The sequence below is a fragment of the Mus musculus genome, chromosome 3 (assembly GCF_000001635.26).
Source record: "Mus musculus strain C57BL/6J chromosome 3, GRCm38.p6 C57BL/6J".
In the NCBI taxonomy this organism is placed as follows: Eukaryota; Metazoa; Chordata; class Mammalia; order Rodentia; family Muridae; genus Mus; species Mus musculus.
The window spans coordinates 129743864-129765449 of record NC_000069.6 but is presented as its reverse complement, the minus strand read 5'-3'; the positions used below and the strand labels follow the sequence as shown (position 1 = coordinate 129765449).

General features: G+C 42.3%; 1 protein-coding gene and 1 long non-coding RNA gene across 6 annotated transcripts in view; one reads left to right on the top strand and one right to left on the bottom strand.

The window, feature by feature from the left end:
* Window positions 1-1567: 1567 nt before the first annotated feature.
* On the bottom strand, window positions 1568-11692 carry 6330410L21Rik (RIKEN cDNA 6330410L21 gene). Its single transcript, NR_040589.1, has 5 exons — window positions 11527-11692; window positions 9817-10988; window positions 8861-9019; window positions 7312-7439; window positions 1568-3811 (listed from the first exon to the last, which is right to left on the bottom strand). It is a non-coding gene; the product is annotated as an RIKEN cDNA 6330410L21 gene (long non-coding RNA).
* Egf (epidermal growth factor) overlaps window positions 10128-21586 on the top strand; it is a 77749-nt gene continuing 66290 nt past the window's right edge. For 4 of the 5 annotated variants that reach the window (XR_001783650.2, XM_006500990.4, XM_011240011.3 and 1 more), the window contains exon 1: window positions 10352-10633. Coding sequence is in view for 4 of the 5 variants with exons in the window: in XM_006500990.4 (XP_006501053.1) it covers window positions 10486-10633 (148 nt within the window). In the remaining variant the exon portion in view is untranslated. Of the gene's footprint in view, window positions 10634-21586 lie in introns of all 5 variants that reach the window. The other variant, NM_010113.4, reaches the window with a different exon arrangement.

Sequence of the window (21586 nt, the reverse complement as noted above, 5' to 3'; positions counted from 1 at the left end):
CTGCACAAGAGCAGCTTCATTTGTTCAGCTTCTGAGTGGCCTTGATTTGTATTCTTGGTTCAGTGTCGCCAGGATATGGTCCTAAAAGGACTGAGATGAAAGTGCAGATGCTTGCAGGGAATGAGAGCCCCAGTAATCCTGAGAGAGAATCATCTCTTTCAATGGTGTGGATTTAAATCAGGTAAGCTCTCATATGATCTTAGCTCCTGTGTTTTTTAAAATTGGCTGGGCTAGTCTTTTAGTCTCAGCTAAAAGGGCTCCATTTCTTCCCCCCGTGTCCTTCTCAGGACACTTAAAATCTTTGGGTAGAACTTGGAGTCCCACCATCTCGTGGTTACGTCCCAGACAGGACATTCCCCTGCATTAACTCTTACAGTTGTTTTCATATATTCATATTTCATTTCCTTGTCTTGAGTGCCTATCTAAGCATTCCTGAAGAGCAACACAGCTGTCCATCAAATTGAATGCTGACTCTTGTTCTTATTATCTCTAGACACAGCTTTATGGATCATTGAAAAAAAAACTGCTTCATTTTTGCCAACAGGGCGAATTATGGAATTCACGAGCAGCCAGAGAAACACTAAAGATGAGATTTTGATTGTGGAAAAGACATAAAAGAAGTTGGTAGAAAGTAGAAGAAAGGATAGTCTATGTTTGGGTGTGGGGATACATATTATCTTTCTGTTGTCTCAGTTTCCCAGGCAGATGTAGAGGATGCATGCTCATTCCAGTATTAAAAAGAAAAGAACCAAAATGTCTATGATCTTAGGAAAGCAAAGGCAGGAGGATTGCTAGTTAAAGCTCAACCTGGGTTACCTAGCAAGATTCTGTCTTAACATTTCCCTGTGCCCAAATAAACAGGGCAGGAGAGTGTGCTACAAAGTAGATGATGTTCTTGTGACAGACTTGGGCTATAAATAAAATCATCCTATGGCTTATTAGTGATGAATATTTGGGACAAGATGTTTGGCTTTTCTGACTCCAAGATTATCTTCTATCAAACAGAATTAATGTCTATTTCCATAGAGCCTAGACAGAAACTCTCTTTCCTTAGTCTCCCGAGTAGTGGGTCCTGAAAGATTGTAAGTGGAGGTGGCTGATGTTTGGGAAAATGTAGTGGAATCTGTTATCATATTTTATCCCTGATATTGTGGAAGAAATATTAGGCTTCAGACTCACCAAACTCTAGACGTAATAAAATACATATCAAGGAGAAAAGCTAAAAATTTTCTATATAAAATCTAATTTTTTGTAAATTTCTATAAAAGACCAGAAGAACACTGAAAAATAAAATTAATAGAAGCAACCCATTTATACAAGATTCAGAATCATAATTAGACCAAAAAAAGACTCTATGTTCAGTCAAAACTATTGGTGAGAAAAACTTAAGATCCATAGATGCAGAGAAGCATGCTATGTTCACAGGAGACTCAGGATTGTCAGTTCCTCCCAAATTTGCCTACAGGATTTGACCAAGCCAGCTCGGTCAGTCAACAGATTCTCCAGTATACGAGCAAGAATTGAAAAAAAAAATAGACAGAGAGAATTAGACAGTGCTGCAGTGTCAAGTCTGAAGACAAATTTAATTTTCCCAATCTGCTTTTATACCATTTTAGTTACATGCAAGTACAATGAGGGCTCAAGCAAGATAATAGTTAAGGACAAGCAAGACAATAAACACAAAGCCCCATGATCACTCTGGTGATAGCTGTTTCTAAGGATGACCAAGATATCTGAGCCTACTTCTTTGTTCTACCCTAAAACCAGATTCTTACTTCCTTGTCCTTGGCCAATGTCAGGTCCCTGCCTGAGCTTACTTCTTTGTCATGCCCTAATGTCAGATTGCTGCCAAGGGGCCCATTTCCTTGTCCTTGGCCAATGTCATATTCCTGCCCATTTCCTTGTCCTTGGCCAATGTCAGATTCCTGCCAAGCACCCCCAAAAGGCTCTCCATATCTCCCACTCTTAATTCATAAACAAGGCTGAGCCTGTCTTAGGTTGTTCTGACAAGAATGCCTTCCTTACCCGTCTTCAAGATATGCACAGCTTGTTTGTGTTATAAGAGCAAACATGGCCTTTTAGTGTTTGTTATAAACAAACATGGCCTTTCCAGGCATGCCTCTGTCTTAGGTTGGTAAGGTTCTGTGCAGAATCTTACCTGTCCCTGGCTTGCCAACCTGTTAAATTAATAACTCTGTCTGGGAGTTTGCTTTTAGTTTCAAGTCATGTACTTTGGCTGCCGACAAGTTGATATTGTTAAAGACAAGCTTTAACATGATGTACAGGAATAAGATATTCCCAAGACAAGGAGGGCTAACATGATCAAGCCATATATGTCATTCTTGAAACTTGACCAAGATGGAAATACTGACTTCAGGCCATGGATAATTTTACCAGTAATATCAGCAGCATCAAAGCTCAGCAGAGCAGCATTCTTTAAATTCATAAACTCACTATGAAAAGCTAAAATATCCAGAGAGGTGTTGGAATTATGCCAAATACCCTGCAAGTGTCTTTGAAAAATTTCCCAACTATAGTGACTGCCATTGTAAACTTTAGAAGTAACACAAATCCATTGGTATTTGGCATGGCATTTGAGATGGCTCCTTACTTTTAGACTCTGAACCTCCTCTCTAATAATTTGAGTAGTATCATAAAAAGTATCAATCCATTGTTCTAGATGCCTATCTAAATCCTCTTGAATACTCAGAACATTAGTAACATTTTTGCTAAATGATTAACAAAAACGAGCTGTCTTAACTTCTTGTATCAAAGCAATTGCAAAGGCAGTGTTACTAGCTATCAATGTAATTACAGCTTCTATACAAGCAATAACCAAGCCCACTACTCTCTTTTCTTCTCCTTAAAGCCTGACTCACTTCTTCTAGTACCTGCAAGCTTTTCTCAAAATATCAAGGTCCTATAATATTCACAGGCAATAAAACAAAAGCTGGTTGACAGACCACCATAACAGACATGCCAGGTTTCAACACACTAACACAATTAGAAAGTGTACAATCAATACAACTTACATTAAATACTGTAGAAGAAACAAAAGTAATTTTATCATGACCAATTAATGAAAGGTTGGGAGCTTTAAAACATGCACTAACACTTGTTCGAAATCCAAATCCTGTCCCAATTTTGTTTGTAGCCAATGTAACTTCATAGAGAGCTGCAGCTAGCTTTCAGATATGCCGTTGGAAATGGCCTGCTTCTGATTGCCAAAGGCCTATGGACATCTCCTTTTGCCCAATGTCTGACTGATTTCCTGCCCAATCAATAATTCGAATTCTCTTGGAAACATTAAACCACATTGGGGGTTGATTAAAACATTCTTTTGTTAAATCCCTGTTCCACACTCTCTGTGGGTACAGATCCACAAGGTCGTAGCTCATGAGGATAAGGGGCAAATCCCTTATAATGTTTAGGCATGCCTATATCTATGCCTTGAGTTACTGTTTGTGAAACGTTTATCTTCCAAGTTTGAGGAAACACTCAAATACAACCATCATTTGTACTATTCTTCACAAAGCAAACAGGGATCCCATTACCCAATGAATTGAAAGGCACAGTTTTATTATAAATTGGTTGGGGGGGGGCGTCCAAGAAGTTGAGTATTATTACTGGTTATGAGACTCTCCAGTCTGGACCACACTGCTGGATATATCAGTGGCCGGTCAGGAACATAGGCCCAGTGGACTTCAGTCTGTGCAGGGGTCATCGTCATCAGTAGGGGAATCAGCAGGAGCATGAGGTTGTTCCATTGTCGCACCAGCCTTTCTGGCAACCACCGAGCCCCATTTTCTTCCTGTGAAAAAACACAAATGTGACCTAGTCCCCATATGAATATAGGGTTGGATTTATGCCGTTGGCCTGTCATAGGATCCTTCCACTTAACTGAAGCATATGTAGTGGAAGTGTGAGGGTGCCAAAAACGCTCAGCTGCTGAATGTCCATGCACATCCAAATTTTAAAAATTTAAAATAAAAAGAACATGATTTAAATAGTTTTGTGATATATGGGTGTATAACTCTCCTTTTTTTTTATTTTATGAAGATATTGTTTTAAAGTTCCATGGGCCTGTTCCACAATGCCTTGTCCTTGAGGATTGTAAGGAATCCCAGTAGTATGAGTAATATTAAATTGTTGACAGAAAGCCTCAAATGCTTGACTGCAATAGCCAGTTCCATTATCTGTTTTAAGCTGACTGAGAACACCCAGTAAAGAAAAACAATGTAGACAATGACTAATTACATTTTTAGTTGCTTCTCCTGTTAAAGCAGTTGCTACTAGAAAACCTGAAAAGGTGTCAATAGTCACATGTACATATTTTAATTTTCCAAAATCAGAAATATGAGTAATATCCATTTGCCATAATTGATTAGGTATAAGTCCTCGAGGATTAACACCATTATGTGGTACAGGTAGAAATTGAGGACATTCAAGACAAATCTTTACAATTTGACTTGCACATTCTCTAAAAATCCCAAATTGTTGTCTCAAGCTATTACTGTTTTGATGATGTAAAGAATGAGATTGTTTGGCTAATTGTTCTTGTGTAAGGTCTATAACCTTCCTTGTGTACAAATCTGCTGTGGCCTTGCCCTCACTAAGGGGTCCAGGCAATCCATTATGAGATCTTAAATGAACTAAAAAATAAGGAACTGTACGTTCTCTTAAATTGAGTTGTATTTGCATAAATAATTGTAAAATTTGAGAATTAGCAGTATCTCAAAAGGGAACCGTTTCAAGTAGTTGTAAACCATAAGCTATATATTGGCTATCAGTATACAAATTAAAAGATTGATTTTTTTCAGCATTTCAAAAACAGCAGCTGCAGCACATAGTTCAATTATTTGTGCTGAAGCAGGGGAGACTCAAGAGAATGAACATGTTATCCAATCACATATGCTGCCTTCCCATTAGATGAGCCATCTGTAAATACAGTAAGTACATTGTCTATGGGCTGCATGTGTAAGTTTACTAGGAATACAAAAGCATGCATAGAGGCAAATTGTAACAACATGTCTTTTGGATCATGATTATCAATTTTATCTTAAAAAATTGCACATGCAATAGGCCAAATATCAGTATTTTGTAATAACTAACGTAATTGCTGTTTGGAATAAGGAATAAATAATTCGTCAGGTTCTTTCTCAAAATATTTCCATGATTCTGTTCTACAATTCTGTACTAACAGAGCATCAGCTTATAATAACGTGTTAAAACTTTCTTTGGAGATGAAGAAAAATGAATCTACATTAATGGTCCCTTTTGCTAAAGGACTACTGTGGGCACATGAGTTGTAGCAAATAATGTAAGCAGCCAACAATTGATCATAGTCTATATAATATATCTGTTGTTGGCTGATAGCTTCCTCCACTTTCTGCATAGCTATTTGTCCCTCATCAGTTAATTGTCAAGGGGAATTAGGATTTCAATCCCCCTTGAGGGTATCACACAGAGGTTTAAGTTCTCCCGGAGTAAGCTTATGATGAGGTCTTAGCCAATTAATTATCTCCTAACAACTTTTGAAAATCATTTTTAGAGTAAGTAACCATCTTTTTTTTAATTTGAATTTTCTGTGCTACAATTTGTTTAGGATATAACTGATGTCCTAAACACTGAGAAGGATATTGTCTCTGAATTTTTTTCTGGAGCAACAACTAATCCCCAAGATTTTAAAGCTTGTTGTATAAGAGCAAAAGCTTGTAATAACCACCCACCCCCCCAAGAAGGATCAGCTAATAAAATATCATCCATATAATGAACAACATACACAAAAAGATAACAAGATCCTGACCTCTTGTATCGAAGCAGCAACAAAATTTTGACATTAAAATAGGGCTATTAGCCATTCCTTGAGGTAACACTTTCAAAACTTGAGGTAAATGATATCACTTCATGGGTTCTTTAAAATTACAAACAGGGACACTAAATGCAAACCTTTTGCAATCATCAGAATGCAAAGGAATAGTATAAAAACAATCTTTTAAATCTATAATAATTTTATGTGTATTTTTTGGAATGGCAGCTGGGCTTGGTAGACCAGGTTGTAGTGCCCCAAAAAGTTCCATAATTTCATTAACCTTTTGTAAATCTTGCAATAATCTCCACTTGCCTGATTTTTTTTCCTTAATTACAAATATCAGTGAGTTCCAGGGGGAACTGGAAGGTTCAACGTGGCCAGCTTGCAACTGCTCCTGCACTAGCTATTGAGCAGCCAGGATTTTTTCTGAAGACACCACTGATCAACCCATACAGGAACATCACTTTTCCAAGTGATTTTATCTGTATGGAATGCAGACTTGTCAATGGTCTATATAAAAAATACCCTAGACCTGTTCTTCCTTTTCTAGGGATAACTATAACGGGCTCTAATTTTCCCTGATTTTGCTTCCCTAACCCTTGGTTAGGTAAACAACCACAATCAAACATTTGTTGTGTAACTATTATTTGGACTGTATCAAAGGACTCCCATGTCCTTCATTATATCTCTCCCCGACAAATTAACAGGCAAATTTGAAACAATATAAGGTTGAAAATATCCTTGGTGACCTTTCTCGTCCTCCCAATGTAAGAGATCACTGCTTTACTCAGGACTCTGACTTTGCCCTGTCCCTTGCAATTGAGTAATGGTAGTTGTTTTAGACCCAATATCCAGGCCAATGAACAGAGGTTATTACAAATACATCTGCTCCTGTATCTAGCAGCCCTCTAGTTGTTCCATTTATTCTTAAGACTACTTCAGGTCTTTTATCGCTTAGACTCAATAAGAATCTGAAGAACCAAATCCTTTTGGCCCTCAAACATTAGATTTAACCTTATTTTTTGTCATAACCAATGGTATAAGGAGTAATTGAGCAATTCTCTGTCTCAGTTAAATGATAGAAATATGGGTAGGAGAAGAGGTCATAATTTTAATTTCCCTGGTATAATTTGCATCTATTTCATCTTTCTTCTTGCTTTCACTATCTGCATCTTCCAATATCTTACCTAATTTTATACGTCCATGTCTAGGATCTAAAGTATCTCTAACTAGGGCCCAAAGGCTAAAGGCATCTATGGGAATTTTTTTAGGGCCACGTTTTGTATAGTACCCTTTTTATCCCTTCTCCCACTTTCTCCCATGTCTGTAAATTTATCGTACCCTCCTCAGGGAACCAAGGACAGACTTCTATAAAAATCAGAAACTGGGTGATCTGCTTCTGACTTATTTTCGCTTCTCTGACCATTGGCATATTTTTAAGCAGATATACAAAAGACATTCTACCATGCCCTTGCCCCATTTTTATGGGGTTTACTCACCACTGGCCCAAATTTTCCTCTGTGAGCGCATCCTCTTCCCATGGTGTCCTTCGCTGTATCCTGTTTATTGGAGCTCCAATGTTGGGGCACCACCTGACTGAGCCAATTCAGTCAGTCAATAGGTTCTCCTGCACAAGAGTGAGGATTGAAAAGAGAGAGAGAGAGAGAGAGAGAGAATTAGTGCTGCAGCGTGACCCCAGTTAAGTCTGAGATTGAAGGCAAATTTAATTTTCCCAATCTGCTTTTATACCATTTTAATTACATGCAAGTGTTAAGGAGGAGTAGTAGTACAATGAGGGCTCAAGCAAGACAATAGTTAAGGACAAGCAAGACAATAAACACAAAGCCCCATGATCACTCTGGTGATCACTGTTTCTAAGGATGACCAAGATATCTGAGCCTACTTCTTTGTTCTACCCTAAAACCAAATTCTTACTTCCTTGTCCTTGGCCAATGTCAGGTCCCTGCCTGAGCTTACTTCTTTGTCATGCCCTAATGTCAGATTGCTGCCAAGGGGCCCATTTCCTTGTCCTTGGCCAATGTCATATTCCTGCCCATTTCCTTGTCCTTGGCCAATGTCAGATTCCTGCCAAGCACCCCCAAAGGCTCTCCATATCTCCCCCCTCTTAATTCATAAACAAGGCTGAGCCTGTCTTGGGTTGTTCTGACAACCTAATCGAGGGTCACCCTATTTCAGCTGGCTGTGTTTCCAGTTCTTTTGTTCTGCCGTCTTCTGCTCCCCAGAACACTTGGTGACTGGGATTTGCTAGCTCAAGCTTTCACACTCTTCTTTCTTGTTATTGGAAAGTCAACTACAGCAAGCCCTTGATGCTAAGCACCATGACTCCTGTTTCTCACTGGAGTGCCTTCTGAGTAGAGATGGAAGTAAGAATAAGGAGTTCCTCCGGATGCCCATTGTTGTGGGATAGCTCAGTTTGGTGATTTTGCTATTTGGGTAATTGAGGATAGTGAGACAATTCAGTGGATTGATTTTTACTATCAGCCATCAGTTAAAGCATCAACTCTATCTCTTGTTGATTCCATATCTCTTAGGCAATTCTATTGTGTTCAACACCAATGACATTAGTGCAGGTGACTTGTAATGGGGGAAACAAACGTTTAAATTTTTTTGTTGCAATTATCTATTATTGTGTGTGTGTACTCTGTGTGTGGGTGAATGTTTCCTGTGCGTGAATGGAAATCAGAGGACAACTTACAGGAGTCCGTCTTCTCCTTCCACCATGTAGGTCCCAGTAATTAAACTCAGGTCATTGGCCTTGGCAGCCCTTCCTTTGACCTGCCTGAGCCACCTCACCATCCTTAAAACAAATGTGTTCTAACCAAAAATGACATAACTATTTCCAAATCCAAATAGAACGTGGTTCTGGATTATATCCTGGATATGTTTCTACAAACGCGTTAAATTGCTTTCATGCTGTACTGTGTTCCATCTCCCCTTGCTAACCAGCATCCTTACTGGTCACCATCATCAATACCAGCCAATGCGTTTTGCTGAAGGGGAAGTTCACGGACCATGTTAGTGACAAACCACTCAGCACAGGTTATTTGTAGAACCTCCATTCTTAGTCTTGAGTCTCTGTGAGTCCAGAGAGCAATAAAACGTTGTGTACACTCATCTGCATGTCTTCCGCTGCTCCTTTAGGGCTTGTTTCTCCTTCCACAGGGTCAGAGCTGCCTAGATAAAGAACTGGAATTTGAGAAGCATGATTTTAATCTTCTGTCTTTGAAAATTAGTCAGAACCCAGTTAAATGTGGGCAAAGCTGTTCTGTTCTCTACAAAGGTTTTATACTAGTGCATGTCTTGCTTTTGAGATAATTAATTGCTAGAGCCACATCTTGACTTGAATTCGGAACCCTCAGGGCATCTTCAGGAAAAGCCCATCTCCAGAGCCAAGTAAGCCACCAGAATTCCCATTGTTCATCAAGTCTGCTGAAATGGCTGACCAGAGCTGAGTATTTGGGGATTCTATGTATATTCCTGAAGGAGCAGTGGTTTGGTCTGTGTAGAGGTGCTGAAGGAGACAGCCAGTGGAGAGCCAACTTAATTGTTTTCTATCACTGAGATGTGATAGATGGCCCGAGTTGTCTGAGGATTTCCACTCTACTGTGCTTCCTGGGGCTCCCAGCTTTGACACAATTCCCTTGTATTCTTTTTCCAGTACAGCTCAGTCATAACACTCCACCCCTTTCCCTGTTCTCCTGACCCACGGTGATGTTTTATTACAGGAGTGCTGAAAGAAAAAGTATCTGTCTACATTGTATCTCTTCACTTGGCTACAGGGATTTCCCTTTGGTATGGAAAGAATAATCTTACAAATTCCACTATAAAATATACAGGAGAGAGAACTAAGATTAAGCTCCAGGCATGCGAGCCGCCCTTGACACTTCCTTCAAATAATGAGCTGAAAGCGAGCTCTCCTTGACATCGCTCACATTCATGATCAATGATGATAAATTGTCTGAATTGTTGATGGTGTTACTCACCTTTGATTTAAAAAGTGTGGTTTAATTTTGTCTCTGTTCTTCAAGATCCTCAGACATAAGCAGTACTCAGCAGGTCCCTGGAACCATTAGCTGTGCCACACCCCCAAATTGCTCTTTCCCCCTTCTCTACCCTGAATATTTTTAGTGAGTAGCAGCTATCTCCTCTCTGGCACCCTGCCCTGCCTTCCTGCTTGCTCTGGTGGAATTGCTCTCATGGTGTTTGCAAAGAGGCTTGTCTGCTTGCTCAAGTGTCACTAAAGAAGAGGAGGTGGAGCCAGAAGAGCTTTAAAAAGGAGAGCAGAGTCTCTCTGGGTTCCAAAAGGAGAAGGGATTCCTATCTGTATATAGGGAAGGAATCCTATCTGCATATTTCGTTGTTAGCACCATCCCTCATCCCGGTGGGGCTTGGAACTTTCCATCAATTCTTTCCTGTCTCGTTTCTCTTTCATCCTTTGCCTGGTTGTGCCTGTCTCAGGGAGAAATCAGTCACCTGCAGGCCTTGCAGGGCTCTTAGGCTCTGGGAAATTTGTCATACGGGTGTCAGGTACTTCTTATTGCTGTCCAAAGGGAAAAAAAAAGTGAGACAAAGAACTCTCCCGGAGCCTTTCCGGCTGCACTCAGAGGCTCTCGAGAGGTGCAGAAGGACCTGGAAAGGCAGCTAAATAAAAGATGCCCTGGGGCCGAAGGCCAACCTGGCTGTTGCTCGCCTTCCTGCTGGTGTTTTTAAAGATTAGCATACTCAGCGTCACAGCATGGCAGACCGGGAACTGTCAGCCAGGTCCTCTCGAGAGAAGCGAGAGAAGCGGGACTTGTGCCGGTAAGTAATCCAAGAACAGGAGCCCACCCTGTCCGGGACAATGCCTCTAGGTGTCTGCTCGCTCTACCTTGTACACCTGCGCCTTTCCCCCCTGGTTTGTCGTTGGGTGTGCGTGTTTGCTTAAGTTGTGTGTTCTGAAGTGTGTGTGTTGGTTGATGCTACCAATTACGAAATGTCACCGTTCTCCACTGTTCTGTGCATGACAAAGCCTCACTTAAAACCAGCTGAATGTTTGTTTAACCTCAGTCTTGATTCTGGGGAGATAGTAACACCTAGCTGATCTGCTCTGTATTAGAAACTGGGGGAACATATGGTGGCAGCCGATCTTGTTGTTGAAAAGTCTTCCTTCTGGTTACTTCATAGCAGAAAATGGCAAAAGTCAATGAATGGGTTTTTTTTTTTTTAAACAAAACAAAAACAAAACCAACAAAGCCCAGTGTCAAGTTCAGCCTCTGATCTTCCCTACTCTGAAGCGTTGACCCCGCTCTTGGGTTCTTAGTAACAGGTGCACCGTGACTCTGCAAGCTGAGAAGTGACAAGGAGTAAATGAGCCTCCACTGGGCTCCTACAAACAGCGTTTTCTCCAAGAGGAATCAGGAATTGTTCTGATTGCACACTAGGGCACCTAACACTTGGAAACATTTTCTCACTGTTGATTCTTAACCTGGTGGGGCGGGGGCGGGGGTGGGGTGGGGGCGGGGCTGGGGGTTGGGGGTAGGGGATAGTCCCTAACCTGCTGCTTTGGCGAGGAAGCTACTTCATTTGTGCAAGGGTCCACACTGTCCTGGAAATCCTTTCTTGTCATTTTTTCACTCGTGTGTTTGAGACAGCGTCTCCCTCTGCAGCTCAGACTGTCCGGGGACATGCTGTGCTTCCCCCAGGGCTGGGATTACCTGTGCGTACCACCACGGTTCACTCATTTCTTATCCTCCTGCTCAGTTAAGATAGGGTCTGAGTTCCTAAACAAACAAACAAGCAAGCAAGCAAGCAAGCAAACAAATCAATAAAGTAGATTGACAAGGACATACTGTGTTTTCAGAAGAGAAATCTCTGCAGGGTAGACAGAAGAGAATCATGGGAATGAGAGTGCCAGAGCTCTGCAGCTGCTATGGGGACCTCCAACCAGAGTCGTTCAGAGGAGCTGCGCATAAGGAAATCGGGTGTGCATGCCCATAGGCTCGGAGTGGTACCAGGAACTATCAGTTGCAACCGCAGAGCAAAACTCCAGATTTGAAGAAGTGACTACTAATTCCATGTCTATCCCCAGGACCTAGGGCACTTCCACTTTGCTTAGACTCAGAAAATAATGTCAGAAAAGGGTTAACAAGACAGAACTGACCCCCCTGTGAGCCATTAGCTATTGGAGACAGAAGAGAAAACTTTTGGGCACAGTTGTGTCACATGGACTGGAATGTTACTTGGATGGAGGAGCCCCTGGAATAGTTGGGGAGTGATCAGAGTCAGGTCCTGCTACCTGTGTGGTTAGCGAGGGGTAATGGTGGGAGCCTATCACACAGTTGGTAGCTAGAAGAGATGGACCCATGAGCAGAACTTAAAAAGAGGAAGAAACTGGAGCAACGATGATGTGTGCATGGTTCTTGGTCCTTGGGAATAGTGTATAATTCCTCTGGCTTGTGTTTCTACCCACTCAGGCTGGTGGCTTGAGTGCTTTTCAGAGATAGTTTGCATCAGATCCACAGGAAGCTCTGACAGAAATAATGACTTGGGGAGATTGTGTCACAGTGTGGAAGAACTAGATTTTAGAAGCAAGAAAGCTCGGTTTCAAGTTTGTGTTGTCTTCTTAATAGTTGGGTTATTTTACAATCTCCCTGAGAAGCGATACCTGTTTCTCAGGATCATGATTGGGATGACTGCAGTAGCGTGAAATATCTCTTGCCCAATGGTTGATTCCGTGCCTTGGCTAAAGTTCCTTGAATTGCCTTATTTTGAATGCTGCAGTGGCATGGTGTGGACTTCAGAGTGTGCCTCAGCCTCATTGCTCCCCATTGCTGCAGGTCACTGCTTTAAGCCCTCTAATTCACACTGCATCTTGGGTTAGTGGAGAACTGCCTAGGTCACACCCTGTCACCCCTGCATTCCAGCAGATAGCATTTCTTTCTCCTCTGTAAATAGATAATGGTGACATCGTCTATTTTTTCCACCACTTAAATTCTGCTTGTACCTCTTGCCTTCGTTATCGAGACTGTTCACCTACGTGGCCAACCTGACCTGGCAAGAACAATGCTTTGTGGCCTAACAAAATCCAGGTAAAAAGTCTTGAGGTTGCTGTTCGTGTAAAAATGCCAATCGGCCAAAGCAAGGGATAAAGACAGGATTTGGTTTTCCTTCCATTCACCAGATTTGAAATCGAACACTTTCTTGTCTTTTATTTAAGCAAAAGCAGTTGAGATCAGTGTCGAGGAACACTGTTAGCTAGTGGCTTCTGAACTTTTAGAGCTCTTTGCCCTGGAGGACAGTTGGACAGGGAACTGCTCCCGCCTGGCCTCTAAACCTGTGTTATTTGTTCTTGGTAAATGACATCTCAGAAGAAGCCCAGCCTCGGAGAACTGATTGTGGGAGGGGATCAGCTCACTGGAGAGAGTGCTTTTAACAGTAGACAATGAAGTCACTGATTTTAGAGAGGGCTGAAGTTTGGTTGGCTTCCCAGTCATGTGCAGTGCAGAGCCGTTTTCAGATAAAAGTTTCGTTATATTTTCACTCGGTTTTAGGAAAGTTTCCTTTGACATCTGACTGCAGAGAAACCGCGGGACCATGTTTCACCTGTGTTCTGCCTTTAAATATAAACTCTGGAGACAGACAACCAGCCTTGCTCAGTCTCCTACTACGTGTGACAGGTGTATCTTATTTTCTATACCAGAAAAGAAAGCTGGTTATGCCCTCTCCCTGGGATTACTGTTGAACACTGTAACGTGGTCCTGTTCCTTGGTCGCCCAGAGTCACCCACAGAAACAATACACTTTCTCCCATGGGACTCCTAAAGGTTTGCGAGAAAATTTCCAATCTTGTGAAGCAGCCTACTGTTTACTTTAGCTTCAATTATTACTGCCAACCTGAACAATGCTACCACAAGAGAGCGGACTGGTAGCTTCTTTAGGCTGTAGTTTTGAACACTAGAGTTTTACTGGGAGTCCTGGGGATGAACCGTGTCTGCTGTCAGTCCATGTCTTCCCAGCTGTCCCATTTGCTAGGCACCAAGATAAAAAGAGAACTCAAGAGTCAGGCCTGTGCAGATGACTGCCATTTTTGCCAGGTATGGAAGAAGGAATTTCTTTAAATTTTGTTTGTTTGTTTGTTTGTTTGTTAAAGGAAACCAAGGGATCTTTCTGTTTCCTGACGGGCCTCTTGGCACTCTGAAAATGCATTCTCTTCTGTAGCCGAGCTACAAGCAGGCAATCACGATGGGACAATTACGGGTTGGTGCATACAACCGTGTCTGCTTTAGTAGGTTCGCTCCTTAGCATTGACTTTCAGAGTTGGGCGTTGGGGAACGTAGAGGAACTCATTTCTCTTAGCCCGGCACAGGCCAGGACTCTGTACTCTTCTTGTACACACCTTGACCCTTCCAAGCCTAGAGTTTGAATTTGCACATCTCCTTGATTGTCTGACTCTTCCAAGCATTCTCATGTCTGTCAGTGTTTGGATTTCCCAACCTCTCCCTAGGATACTTCATGTTGTGGAATTGTGTGAATGTGCAGGCATTTCGGACCCAGCTTGCTACCATGGTAGAGATTCATGATAACCATGGATTTATTTATTTGCAAAGCCCCAGTGACACACTAGAAATGGCCTTTCGCAGGAAAGCATGACCTTCTTGTACTCTGTCTCCCTTCTCCCCGACAAGCTCTATGGGATGTCCCAATTCATTCAGGGGGTAGCTCTTTCTGTGGGTGGGCAGATGCTAGGATACAGAGACTCAGAAGAGCATCCCAGCAGCTGCCTTGATCTTCCATGTGGTACCTCAGTTAAGAAGTGGTGTTTCACTTCATTCACATATTAGCAGTGCCTTTGCTTTGTGTTATTGTAATAATGTACTCAGAGGCTGCAGTTAGCTCCCTGAATGAGCCAGATCTAGGGTGTTATTCATCATTTTTCCCTTCCTTGATAGAGCCATAGTTTAATATTTTTATTGTTCCTGTGATCACATTTGCTTTCAGCATTTCCGTAAAAGTCTTGTTTAAAGTATTTTTCAATGGAGTTTTTGCTGAGGAGTAGGCTTGACACCTCTGAGTACTTTTCTTCTCTGTCTTCAGCCATCTTTTTGTCTGGGTAAAGCTTAGCTGCACATGCCTTTAAGTCTCAGCTTTCATGAGGCAGAGGCAAGTGAATCTCTGTGAGTTCAAGACCAGTTCCATCTACACAGTGAGATCCTGTCACAAAATATATATATATAAAAAAAAAACTTTCTAAGAACACTCATGTAACAAGTGATCTACTGGCAAGTGTATATATGTTTAGCCTTGCAATTTGAGAAACTTACATTTTTGTTACTTAAAAACAACCAAAACAAAAGCAATTGCATTAGTTATAAATAAGACCCACATCAAATTTTATATCTTAAAATTTTTCTTTAAAGATTTTAAGCAATCGATTAATCTTATAGATCTTCTTTGGGGTGTTGAACATTAAATGTCACTTGGTGAAAGTTGTTTATTTCGGGTCATTTAAAAACGATTTCTTTAATAGAGATAAAAATAGAGATCGTAAGACACATTTCATTTGGTATTTAAAGCTTAGAAAAGCAAAGGGAAGGGCATATTTCCCAGAAGTAGAGGTTGACAGTAAAGATATTTATTCAAGAATTTAGCACAGGTTTAAGCTTCTTCACAAAACTGCCTCAAGCACAGAAACCACTGGATTCTAGAATGCAGGCAGTTAGGAACTGAGGCGACGGATATCATGGTAGAAAGTCCTTTGGGGATCACGTAGCTGGCATCTGCCACTGCAGGCAGAGCGGAGGTCCACACAGAGGCAGCAGCTCAGAAAGGACCTCTACTGTCACCACCTAGGACTCCAGGCTCATGTCCTACAAAGGTATAATGCACACTGAGACTTCCCGAAATAACCTGTTAGACGCCCATCCATGTGACGATGTAACTGCTTCTCCTTGCCAAAAAGTATTCCAAATTATAACTCGAATGAAGAAAACTTTCTTGGGGCATGGGAGATGTTTGATGACTTGGGGGTGAAATGTTCAAATCTGGGATGCTCTACTGGGATCTGTCTTTGTGGTATGTATGTATGTATGTATGTATGTATGTATGTGAATCGTATGTATATGTGTGTTAACCCTGTGAGTGTGTGTATGTGTGTGAATCGTGTGAGTGAATGGTATGAGTGCGTGAATCATGTGTGTATGTGAATTGTCTTTGTGTGTGAATTATGTGTGTGTGTGTGTGTGTGTGTGTGTGTGTGTGTAGGGGTGAGGAACACACACGTGGCACACACGTGGCTCATGTCAGAACACAGCCTAGGATATTGGTTCTCACACTAGCCGACCTCATCTCCACTTCCCATCTCGCTGTAGGAGGACTGACATTAAAAATGTGTACGACTGCCTCTGACAATGTGGGAGTCTGTGGGTTTGAACTCAGTCCCTCATGCTTGTCGGGCAAGTACTTTATCCACTGAGCCACCTCCTTAGGCCTGAAAAAAGTTTTCTAATTCTTTGTGTTGACAAATCCAGTTGAGACTAGTTATAGGGGTCTTTAAATAAAGTTGAGCATAATTTATGTTGAAAAGCAGAGAGGTATTTAAACCACTCACTTAAAATGAAAAATTCCTTACAGCAAGAACATCACAGTAGAGTTCATTGTTTCTCAAAACTGCATTTTTGAAAGAGCTTTTCAGGTTATCTTGATGATGGAACTGGCCAAGAGACGGGCACATGACTTAATGGAGCAGACAGTAAAATCCAGATATGAATTCACAAGCATGTCATTTGATCCTTCATTAAGCTACAAAAGCCATTTTATGACGAATGAGTCTTTTTACCAAACAGTGTTGCGCCGTTTAGACAGCTAGATGACTGGATGCTCAAGGGTCTGCAAACAACACACTGAACCTGGGTCCTAACTGCACACTCTATACAAAAGAGGACTCAAAATGTATTGTAGACCTGAATTCAAAATATAAAACTATAAAGCTTTGAAAAGGGAACATCTTTGTCCCTGGCGTTAAGCGGGGAGTTCTGAGAAGTGATACCAAGAACGGAATTTATAAAAGAAAAATTGATGAGTTGTACTTCATCAAAATGTAGAAGTTTCTCTGTAGAAGGTGCTGGTGAAAGTCCTGCTGGAGAGCAACTGCAGTCAGCTATCCAACAGAAGGCGCATCTTGAAAGGTATTTTTAAAACTCCAATAGTAATCAACAACTTAAAAACCAGCAAAGGACTTAGACACTTAACAGAAAAGACACAAGGGTGGCAGGTTAGTCCATGAACAGGTGCTCAACAAACATTATGTCAGAGAGAAAATTATGCAGTCTCCATTCACCTTAATAAAATGAGATTTCCCATGGGGTAGTGTCAGGAGAGTGGTGGGTTTTATAGGACAGGAATAAATGACTGGTGAGCAGCATTGCTTTATATCACGTTAAGATTTACTTTTAAGCTTTAAAATTGTGTGTGTGCACTTGTGTGTGCGGGTGCATGTGTGTGTGCATGTGGGTGTGTGTGTGTGCACATGCCTATATGTGTGCATGTGAGCGCAGCTACACACGGATGCCAGAGACAGATTCCTCGTGAGCTGGAGCTACAGGACAATATAAGTCACCTGATCCAGGTGCTGGTAATCACATACGGGTCTGTGAGAAGAGCAGTGCATGCCTTTAACTGCTGAGCCTCTTCATGGTGTTTTCACAAGGATTACGGCATGGGGTGGGGGAGGCACTTCCTATTGACATTGGTAGACTAGAGTCTCCTGTTTTGAGGAGGAATGGTTTGGTCCTTGAGGGAGAAATTATGGCTTCGTTCAAGCCTCAGTTTGGATACTTGGCAGGATCAACTGCAAGTTGGTCTTATCACTTGGGGGAGTCTGGTGAGCTTTAAACATTGGCCTCTCACTGAGCTAAACTTCAATTCATGGGTTAATTCCTGGAGTATGTGAGTGTTACCTTCACACAGAAAATGAGCTGGCCTCTCTCCCTCTCTCTCTTTCCCTCCCTTCTTCCACCTGTCTCTCTCTCTCTCTCTCTCTTTCTCTCCATATCTCTTTGGTTTTTCAAGACAGGGTTTCTCTGTGTAGCCCTGGCTGTCCTGGAACTCCCTTTGTAGACCAGGCTGGCCTAGAACTCAGAAATTGGCCTGCCTCTGCCTCCCAAGTGCTGGGATTAAAGGCATGCGCCACCACTGCCAGGCTCCTTTCCTTATTTCTCTTTCCTCCTTTTTTTGTTATGCAGCCTTGACTGGACTTGAACTCTTGGACAATCCCTCTTCCTTAGCCCCCACAAGTTCTGGGATTATAGGTGTGCCTCACCATCCGTGACTCCAATGGGGACTTTCTAGATGTGATCCCAAGGTGATGCTAGGTGCCAGCCCCGACAGGGTCAGGTCCTGAGGAGGCCAAAGGCTGACCTCTAGACTTTAACTTTCTCTTACTCTTCTGGGGGCCAGAAGCTGACGAATTCTGGCACACAAACACATACAACCCTGTGGCTCTAGCAATCCTGCTGATAGCAGCAGAGGAATAAGAAAAGAAACTTAGTTACTCTGGCTCTTTTCTCTTTGACTCACACCCCTCTCTGGCTAGGTGAGAGGCTAAGAGTTCATTAGAGAGAAAAAAAAAGAAAGAAGGAAAGAAGGACTGATGAGAGAGAGAGAGAGAGACAGACAGACAGACAGATAGACAGACAGACAGACAGACAGACAGACACATGCCACTGGGTGAAGCAGAAAGGGCTATACCCAAAACTTTATTATTGCTTTCAACTTTTCAGACAAAAATATTCTCTATGTAAGAAAAAAATTACCTCATAGAAAAAAATGTTACACGAAGGGGGAGTTAAAGAAGGATGCTGATAGTAAATTCAAAGCAGTGTTTCATTCTCTAAGCTCATTATAAGTTCAAAGCTACAGTTTCACGAGGCCTTGCTTTATCTTAGTACACGCCTGTGGCTTCGTCCTTGGACCTGACCTAGAATGAATGTTTTCCCTTTATCACAAATCTGTCCCAAGCCTATTTCTCTTCTCAGTGCAATTTATGACAGCTCATTGTATTCTTTATAATGCTGCTTTTACTTAACTATTCTATGAGGATGGGCCCACTCTATTCTTGATTCTAACTTTATTATATCTTTCTGGCAAAACAACTAAAACAATTTCCTTAAACTTCTTCCTAAAATTATTTTAATCAAATTGGGAATTCTTTAAAGTCATTAATTCATCTAAATAGCATTAATTCATGAAAATTCACCTTCATGTTGATCTGCAGAAAATTTGTCCAATAGAGTAGGCTGTCATACAGGAAGTAATCACACCCAGCTATTAGCAGTGAGGGTCTTCTGATGTCCACTCACACTAAGCCAAATAAATGAGGGCTATTGTTATGTTTTATAAAAAGACCAGCATATGTTTTATAGAGCCAGGTATGGTGAGATATGGGGGTGTTTCAGCGGGCCCATGTTGAGGCACCCCTTCCCCCTGAGGTACCAGACACATGATGGGTATAGTGTAGAATAGAGTTTATTTAGGACATGGGAAGGGGAGTTGAGAACGGAGACAAGACAGAGAACGACAAGGAGGGGGGTAGAGGGGGAGAGAGAGCAAGAGCAAGAGCGAGAGGAGAAAGGAGAGAGAGGGAGAAAGGAGTCAGGGAGAGAAGAGAGTCAGAGAAAAGGGAAGGGGCAGAGAGATGGAGGAGAGGCCAAGCAGCCCCTTTTATAGCAAGCCTGGGTGTTGCCAGGTAATTGGTGGGCGGAGCCTAGGAGCAACACTAACAAGTATGGCAACTACAAAGAAGAGAAAGCACAGCAGCAGCAAAAAGGAGTCCTAGGACAAAGACTCTGAGGCTGTGCCTCACCAGAACAAGATAGTGGGCTGTCTCCAGGGAGCTCACTCTCCCACTGCAGCTCTTCCTGCATGGCCTCTTCCAGGGTAAGAGGGCAATCCTGGGTCCTGAGGACAGCATAGGAGGAGGGGGGTGGGGGGGGGTTAAGGTGCTTCACTGCAGTTTTCAAGGTGGGGAAAGGAGCAGGGAGCCTTCCACGTGAATTCCACGTGAGCTGCAGTCTATCCTAGAATTAAGTAGACAGTTCCCAAGGGATGCAATTACAGGAACTTACTTAAAGGGTCCTCCTTCATCAGTAGCTCCTGGGACATGGGGGTGAGGAAGGCAGCCTTACAAGGAATATGCTTGAAACAGCATTTCCTGCCGTGAGTTCTTGGCGCTTCTGAACTACAGCATGCCCGACACTAACGGTTCCTGGTGCATTCGATTTGGGGTCAGCAATGCAACCGGGTGGGTAGAAGCTAGGATCTGTAATGAGAAAGACTTACCTTAGTCTGTTGAATCAGCTGGGTCTTGGCCTTGGGATCTATGGGCCAGGCAGCTGCTCCAAACATCAGTGTCTTATGAGCAACAGGGGGGAAGGCCATAACAGTGATTATCAAAGTCACTTGGTGCCCACTTAAGTACTGTCGCTGTGAAAAGAGACGGGGTGATCGCAGCATAAAATAAAACTGTTCTGCACTCCGTACAAGCCAAGCTAGGCTCTCCTTTAAGCCGGTCCCCTAGGAGGGGTGGTCAGTGACCATGTGTGGGGATTTGGGTGGTTGCTAGGCTCCGCTTCTCCAGCAGGTGGCAGGCTTTTTTGCTGCCGCCTACGATTTAGAGCCAAGTTCTTACTTGTGTAAGCTGAACCCTAAAAGTCCACAAGATAGTTCCTTTGACCCAAGAACCCTGTGGTGGTCACAGGGGGCAGCATCAGACACTTTTTGTGTTAATCTTTGATTCACACTGATGCTTTAAAACCCCCAAGGTGAGCAGAAAAGGATCAAGGCCTCCTCCCACTCAGCCATGTGTCAGTCCCACAGATGCACGAAGGATGTAAGAGGGTTCGTCTTTTCGTCGGTCCTAGTTGGCCTCGCGTCTCTCAGCTGTGCCACAGGGCCTCTGTTCTAATGGAAACCCTTCAAAATGCTCCATGCCTCTGGGACTCCACTCTGGTCCCTAAAGTTACTCTGTCAACCCAAAGGTTGAGAAATCGGGGGTTCTCTTTGGTTTTGTTCCTTAGAAAAGTGGTTCAATTTTTCTATGCACTTTTGTTGTATTGCGCTGTGTTTTTTGGTGGTGGTTTGGTTTGGTTGGGTTGGGTTTTTTTTTTTTTTTTTTTTTTTTTTTTTGATGTTTTGTTTTGTTTTTGTTTGTTGTTTGTTTTTTCCTAAGATGGGTAACACAGCCCTGGCTGTCCTGGAACTTGCTTTGTAGACCAGGATTGCCTGAAACAAAGATTCCCCCTGCCTTTGCCTCTGCCTCCTGAGTGCTGGGATCAAAGGTGTGCGCCACCACCACTGGCTTTCAGATGGCTTTCTTGCATGACGAAGTTCCACCTGCCCACAGCGGGTTGAGCCCTCCCTCACAGATCTTCAATTAAGAAAATTCCCACAGACAAGCCCATAGGGTAATCCAACGGAAGCAATGCTCAATTGAGGTTCTTTCTTCCCAGGAGACCCTAGCTGGTCTCAGGTTGACAAAACTAACCACAATATCTAATCTGTCTGGTTCATGGTATCACATGGAGATAAATAAGACCATGATGTGAAAATCTGCTGTGATTATATTGTCATTAAAATAACTGTCATAGCCTGAACCGTGCTTGTGTGAATTTAGTAGATCTATTATTCTCTGTGTCTACTGGTAAAATTACAGGCAGATAAACAAAATCAATAATTTCTTGATTTTTTTTATTTTCTTTTTTTTTAAGATTTATTTTATTTA